The sequence below is a fragment of the Amphiprion ocellaris genome, chromosome 4 (genome assembly GCF_022539595.1).
Source record: "Amphiprion ocellaris isolate individual 3 ecotype Okinawa chromosome 4, ASM2253959v1, whole genome shotgun sequence".
NCBI lineage: Eukaryota > Metazoa > Chordata > Actinopteri > Pomacentridae > Amphiprion > Amphiprion ocellaris.
In genome coordinates this window covers 33,305,389-33,312,732 of record NC_072769.1, presented here as the reverse complement: position 1 = coordinate 33,312,732, position 7,344 = coordinate 33,305,389, and the positions used below count along the sequence as shown (strand labels likewise).

The 7,344-nt window shown below is 39.1% G+C and overlaps 1 protein-coding gene across 1 annotated transcript; it reads left to right on the top strand.

Moving 5' to 3' along the window:
• The first annotated feature begins 17 nt into the window (after positions 1-17).
• Positions 18-7,102, top strand: exosc9 (exosome component 9). The gene is made up of 12 exons (XM_023283554.3): positions 18-176; positions 286-380; positions 1,862-1,981; positions 2,473-2,575; positions 2,710-2,847; positions 2,964-3,046; positions 3,805-3,937; positions 5,593-5,681; positions 5,763-5,909; positions 5,990-6,159; positions 6,255-6,330; positions 6,414-7,102. Exons 1-12 carry the CDS (start codon positions 111-113, stop codon positions 6,475-6,477), a joined length of 1,284 nt encoding a protein of 427 aa, XP_023139322.2. The 5' UTR covers positions 18-110; the 3' UTR covers positions 6,478-7,102.
• Positions 7,103-7,344: the final 242 nt, after the last annotated feature.

The following is a 7,344-nucleotide window of genomic DNA, read 5'->3' as shown; positions in this document are numbered from 1 at the left end:
TGAAAGTCTTCAGTATGAATTCCCGGGGTAGAGGTGAGAAAACACTGATGGCGGCCACATGTCTGAGCAGTGAATCAAATCATTGAAATATAATAATTCAAACGTGCAGGATGAAGGACACGCCGCTGTCTAACTGTGAGAGAGACTTTTTACTGAGAGCCATCGAAGAGAAGAAGGTGAGCAGATCTCTGGATGTCTCAACTCAACTAATGCTTCATATTCGAGCAGAGAGTTTGAAATGAAATGTGCAGATGTTGTCCCTCACTGTTTCCTGTCCTCCTGCAGCGGCTCGATGGACGGCAGACCTACGACTACAGGAGGATAAAGATCACATTCGGGACCGACTATGGATGCTGCTTCGTGGATCTGGGAAAAACCAGGTGGACTGTGGGCAATTTTATTTTTAAGTCTTTGTAGCGTCTACTGCCGTTAAAAGGTCCCACATGGTGAAAATCTGTTTCTATTGTGCTTTGTAGTTGGTATAAACAGACTGAGCAAGAGTGAACACAAGAGTCTTCATGCACTCCCAACATCTGAGGAAATGAATTTCTAGTGGATTACTTTTAATTTTGAAGGCGCTGTCCCCACAACACTGAGAAAATCTTAAGTATTAACATGTTGTGCAGCTAATGTGGCTAACATTAGGGTTAATGGTCTGCCCACATGTCGGATCTTCGGTGGAAACTGTAACACTGAGGGGACATTCAGAGGTGGAACTTTAATTTAAACCAGTAAACAAGGACTGGGTGGGTTACTGTGTTTTCGTATTGCCTGTTGTAGTTCAGTTCAATCTAAACTCAGCTGCTGTTTACATCTGTTAGCTTCTCTCCTGCTCTCTGTGCTCATATAATCTGCATTTTATTACAGCTGAATTCATAATAAAGCTGTTCTCATTTACACATTTTTCTGTTTCTGTTGTCCGACAGCAGAACAAATATAAAATAGTGACTGAAACATAGTCCATTAGGACTACATGTTAACTAGCACTATTTTCGAACTGCAGCTGTGCACCCCTAAAGTACAAACTTTTTAAAATTGCAACATCGTCTGACAAACTGTGATATTTGAGTTATAACAACAACTGTAGTGTGAATTTGTTTACAAACCAGAGAAAAATTTCAAAGCGAAAGAAAGTCCTGGTTTTGCACATTCATACACGTCTGTGTTGTCTGCTATATAGTCAGCTGTGTTGCTCAGTTCTGTCAATTACAGATGCAGAGAGAGTCTTCTTCCTGAAGCGGGCGGGGACAGCAACAGCTCAGATGCATTTAAAGCTACAGACACGAAATAGTCTGTTTGCAAAAGGACCGAAATCAGGAGTTATACAGTCATGGAAAAATTAACCATCTTTGTATTATTTTGAGCTGAGAAATTGAAAAGCACATTCTGGAAACATTTCAGACTAACTTTAATTTGTTGAAAAGAAGCACAATATGGGACCTTTAAATTTACTCTGAACATGATACAAAGAGAAAAAAATCTTATTGCAATTATTTTTACAGATCGTATGCTAGGAATCACAATTTTAGAGGAAGTGGTTGTTTTTCCACTGACAAAAATATAGTGTGTATCAAACCGTAATGCAACCTTGTGTCTGGAGAATATCATTTGTAGGCTGGCGCATCTCTATAGCAACTCAGCACTTCATTTATTATAGTATGTTGTGATACATTTTTTCTTTCATCAAAAATAACTGCAGCTCCAGTGATCTGATTATAACACATGGCCCTTTTGCAGTTTAGACAATCCTTAAATTAATTATTCATCTGTTAATGGTGCAGCACAAAGAAAACCTGTCAAATTGAGCTCTACCTGTGGAATTCACCTCAGTACGCTCATTCACGTATTTAATGCTCTGCAGGGTCATGGCTCAGGTGTCGTGTGAGCTGGTGGCTCCTAAAGAGAACCGACCCAACGAGGGAATCATGTTCTTCAACATCGAACTGTCGCCGATGGCCTCACCGGCGTTCGAACAGGGAAGGTAAGAAAGTGATCATGTTTACATCGGACACATTATGCGTACCTCATTTCTTCTGGAAACATGCCATAGCCTAAACCAATCAGCCCTATTTCTGATGGATAACAGTGAAAATTTCAGGCTTTTACCTATATTAGTTCAGAAGATACTGCTGTTCAATCAGAGCCTGAAATTTAACGTGAAAAAAAACCTGCTGGAAGTGGGTCAAGGACATTGTAGAATAGTTAATTTTCTTAATATGGCTCAGAGATGGGACTTGTAGCAGCTTCATTTTTTTTTTTTTTTTTTAAAGATTTCTATTTTAGTTTACCTATACAGGTCCCTCGCCATATTACGGTTCACTTTTCGCGGTCTCACTGTAGCGTGGATTTTTAAATTGTATTTGCAGCATTCAGCATCTCGCCTTGTCCATTCTCACTGTGCAGTACATACATTTCATTATCTTCAGTACTGCACAGCTAATTCAATACCTGCCTGGTTTTCTTTCTCTGCAGACAGTCTGAGCTGTCAGTGAAACTCAACCGACAGCTGGAAAGATGCCTGAGAAACTCCAAGTGCATCGATACAGAGTCCCTGTGTGTGGTGTCGGGAAAAACGGTAGTGCACACAAATACACACTTCCAATTCAAACAGAGAGGAAACTTCTCCATTCTGACGACGCTGGTGTGTGTGTGTGTGTGTGTGTGTGTGTGTGTGTGCGTGCGTGCGTGTGCGTGTGTGTGAGAGATCAGGTGTGGCAGATCAGAGTGGACATTCACATGCTGAATAACGACGGGAACCTGATGGACGCCTCCAGCATCGCCGCCATCACCGCTCTGTGCCACTTCAGACGCCCCGACGTCGGCATCCAGGGAGAGGAAGTGACAGTGGTGAGTCTGCAGCAGCTGCTTCTGGGGAAACACTCATGGATTTTTCTCGCACACTGGCTGGACTTTTAACTCTACTAGCTCGTATACTGACTGTAATGTTGCATTTATCTCCTCAGTACAGTCCAGAGGAGAGAGACCCCATCCCTCTGAGCATCTACCACATGCCCATCAGTGTCAGCTTCTCCTTCTTCCAACAAGGGTAAGATGGATTTTCTAGACCAAAAATGCTTGAATTCTGTTTTTAGTTTAGCTTGTGCTGTTTTTACATTTTAGAATTATTGTTCCTGGAGTCACTGCAGCAACTTTTCTTTTTAGTTTGGAAGTATAAATGTGCACATACCTAAATCAAACACTGAACAAGGTTTTTGAACCAAAGCTAACGTTAGCATATCTTGTAACATACAGGCAACACAGGACTAATTTAACACAATAACAGTCTCGTTAACAGTTAACTAAGTTTAGTTTCTGTGAGGATTTTGTGTAATTCTCAGGCTGTCACGATCATAAAACTCAAGATGATGATTAATTGTCATGCTAATAATTGTAAATAATGATTTGTCTTTTTTGTTCATTTTATGCCTCTGTTAGTTGTAGATTAGTGGTATTAGCACTTTTGAAAGCCATATTTTTGCTGCAAATCCAATTAATTGCCTCCACCAGGTTATTGGACTCTCCTTTTTCATTTCATTTTTAGTTTTTACACCTAAATCCATAATGATAATACCCATAGATGCTCATATTAGAAGTTAAGCACCTTACAAATGAACTGTTCAGCCACAGCAGAAGGAGGAGGTGCCGGTGGTGGAAATAGTGACTGAAACATGACATTCTGTTAGTGTAACCGAAACAATTCTAATGACAATCCAAATTGATCACGGTCCACTCAAGTCATTCAGGTGGATCTAGTATCTGACAGCAGTTATGTGAATATTGTCCATCGTCATGTTGTGTCTGCAGGACTTACCTGCTGGTGGACCCGTGTGAGCGAGAAGAGCGAGTGATGGACGGATTACTGATGATCGCCATGAACAAACACAGAGAAATCTGCTCCATCCAGTCCAGCGGCGGCATCATGCTGCTCAAAGAGCAGGTGAGAGCACAGTTATATTTTAGATATTATCAACTTCATTATAGTTACACAGTTTAACCCTCTAAAGCCCAAAACCAACCAGTGGCATGTTATGAGAAACTGTAAAAACTGAAAAAAAATCACTGAATTATCAACTGTCTTGAACTTCTCAGCTGTGACTTAGCTTAAAAAAGCCAAGCTTAAAATTAGTTTACACAACATGTCTCTTTTAAAAGTTTGCCAAAAATAAAGTGTTTGCTCTAACTAGAATAAAAAATGAAAAATTCCACACTTCTTGGCATAACTGTGAAGCCATTAGTGTCCCATTCTCAGCTGAACTGCAGGCTGTGTTTACGCAGCAAATGTGAGGCAAGTTTCATGTGAAATGTTGACACAAATAAATTGCTTTTAACAAACCAGATTCTGTAATAAACAAGAAATTCTGCATCACTGGATGCAGCCATGAAGTAATTAGTGACTCAGCTGCAACAGTTAGTCACATGACAAAAAATCTGTGACTTCTCAGCTTCACTGCTGACTGTGTCCACAGAGCAGATAGAAAACAAGAATAGAAACAATTTTAACCCTCATGTCGTCCTGCGGGTCAAAACTGACCCGTTTTAAAGTTTGAAAATGTGGGGAAAAAATATATATTTGAAACTTCTGATGTTCACATTTTCAACATTTTTGGGAAATCTTTGAAATTTTTTTGGTGGAAAAAAAGGAAATGTTAAAATGTTCCTTAAGAATGTTCACAAAAAAAAACAACCAAAATCCAGCAAATTTCACTGGATTTTGGTAGATTTTTTTGTAAATGTTCTTAAAGAAAATATTAGAAATTTTACTGATATATATGCAATCACTTCAGATATTTTTAGGATTTTTTTTGGAAGATTTTTACTCATTTTTTGAAAATATTTCCAAGAATTTTCTTGCCAAATTTGGGGGATTTTTTTTTAAAATTTATTTATTTTTTTTTAAATAAAACTTTTAAGGGAAACTTTTAAGGAATTATTGGAATTTTTTTCCTGAAGGTTTTGCAAATTTTTAGAAATTTGGGGAATGTTTTTTGCTGAATTTTTGGATTTTTTTTCAGACAAAGAAACAATATTTTTTGTGTGCCCATAAGGGAAGACAACAGGAGGGTTAAAAAATGTAAATGGTAAAATATCTATGGTATGTAGAGATCCCATTTTTTCCCAGTTTTGTAACACTTGTGGTCACATGCTGATTTCATTTTTTAAAAGTAAAACAAATAATTTAAGAAATAGTTTCACAGCATTTATTCAGGTTGTTTTCTCCTGACTAGATCCTTGCTTGTGTTATATCTACTCTCAGATAGACGTCGCTTTGGATAAAAGTGTCTGCTAAATGATATAGTAGAATTGTAGTTTTTATTTTTTAATACTTCATGGCATTATGACAGTGTCCTCCCCTAAAAATACATTTCTGGGTTGTTTTCCCTCTTCTTGGTTGTTCTGTTTCTTTCTTTCTTTGTTACTTTATATTGCAGACAGAAATGAGCCCACAGTGAGTAAAAATGCGATCGCAACAAAAACTGCCTGGAGTTCAGAGGGTTAAAATTTCCAGGAAACAATAGTAGCTCAGGCCCAGTAAAACAAAAGTTACTGAATTAATTATCATAATGAACTTCTCTTTTTTCTGTGTTTCTAAAGGTAATGAGATGCAGTAAAATTGCGAGCGTCAAAGTGTCTGAAATCACGGAGCTCATCAGTAAAGCGCTGCTGAACGACAAGGCGGCCAGGTGAGCAGTAAAGCATCCACAGCACCACACCTGGAGCAGTTTAACAGGCAAATAAAACGTGTTGCATTTTAAATCCTCCAGGAAGGCAGGTGGGAGATGTGGTTTTGCCGAGTCGATGCCTCAGGAGCGAATCACGGCTCTGAAAACCGAAGAGACTCCCATGGAGATGAAAGACGTGACGGAAAGAGCCAATGACATCATCCAGAAAGCCGAAGCCCCGCCTCCGGCGTATCCTAAACTGAATGATGACAGAGAAAATGTGTTCTTTTTTAATTCTGACTTTCAGCTTCCTTAACTGAACACGACAGGGTTTCGTCCCCTGTGGTGCCAGTCCCAGGTGTCGGGCAGGTGGGGCAGCAGAACACCTGGGGACTGGAGGAGGAAGATGAAGAGGATGAAGAGGAGGATGGTGAAGAGCAGAAGGAGACAGTAGCAAAGATGGAGGAGGATCAGCATGAAATGGAGGACAGAGGAGCAGGTTATTTAATTGTTTTTTAAAAGTTGATGTAAAATTTATACAGGTGAAAGGTGTTTTAAAACATGCATGAACTGGGAATTTATTTCACCTAACAGGAGATGTGGTTGAGATATCAGACAGTGAAGAAGAGGAGGTGGTCATACTTCATCCAGAGATACCAGGCAAAGCAGAGTAAGTGCAGGAGATTGTATTGTGTGAGGTTTGCACACTTTAGAGATGATTGTATTCTTGACATTGAATCTTTCCCCTCTCAGAAATACAGGCTCTGGTTCTCACCAGCAGGGGGCAGCAACATCCCAGAAAAGGCAGAAAAAGTGATTTTGTCTGACCTCCCTGCAGCACCAGCAACAGCCTTTCATGATGAACACTGTCCTGCTTTAACCCTCTCAACCCCAAGCAGTTTTCTGGTACTGTTGCATTTTTACTCACCGTGGGCTTATTTTTTTTTACTGCAATATGAAGTCCAGCACCTCTATGGAAACAGGACAACCATGAAGAAGGAGAAAGACCCAAAATTGTCTCCTACACAAACCATACATCAGCTATTGCCATTTTTTTTTAAAGAAACGTGCAGAATAAAGTGATTTTGATTAAATATTATGATTTTTGGACCTGGCTTGATTTGGCTGATCTTCTAAAGAAAGTATATATCATACATGCTTACTTCACTGACTGTTGCTTGATTGGTTGTTTGTTACAGTTTCTGGCTCCAATAAATGATAGTCTTCAGTGAATTAAGCAATTCTTACCTGCTGAGAATTTGAACGATGACTCTGTAACTGCGGGACAGAAACAAAATGAGTTCTTGTTAGACTCTGACACAGATGGTGCTTGCAAATGTACAGAGAATGTATTTTAACAGTTTTGTTTTTTTTGCAAGAAAAAAATGAGATCTGTAATGCAAATTGTGAATCCAATTAAAAAGGAAGATACTTTTTGTAAACTGTGTGTGGTGTTTGAATATTTGGTATAAAAATTACACAATTTGACAATGGCATTGAGTAGGGTCAACATTCCCCACAAAGTTTTGTGAATAAAACACAATGTCCTGCTTTCTTGTGAATTTTCACACCCAAATTTGTGCCTTTTTTAAGATCATTTGTATCTGCCTCAAATTAAGATTGTGTGTGTGTGTGTGTGTGTGTGTGTGTGTGTGTGTGTGTGTGTGTGTGTGTGTGTGTGTGT

Coding starts and splice junctions, on each gene's coding strand:
- exosc9 (XM_023283554.3), top strand. CDS start 111: ATGAAGGACACGCCGCTGTCTAACTGTGAGAGAGACTTTTTACTGAGA. Junction 177..285: donor GAGCCATCGAAGAGAAGAAG/GTGAGCAGATCT, acceptor GTCCTCCTGCAG/CGGCTCGATGGACGGCAGAC. Junction 5,910..5,989: donor GCCGAAGCCCCGCCTCCGGC/GTATCCTAAACT, acceptor TGAACACGACAG/GGTTTCGTCCCCTGTGGTGC.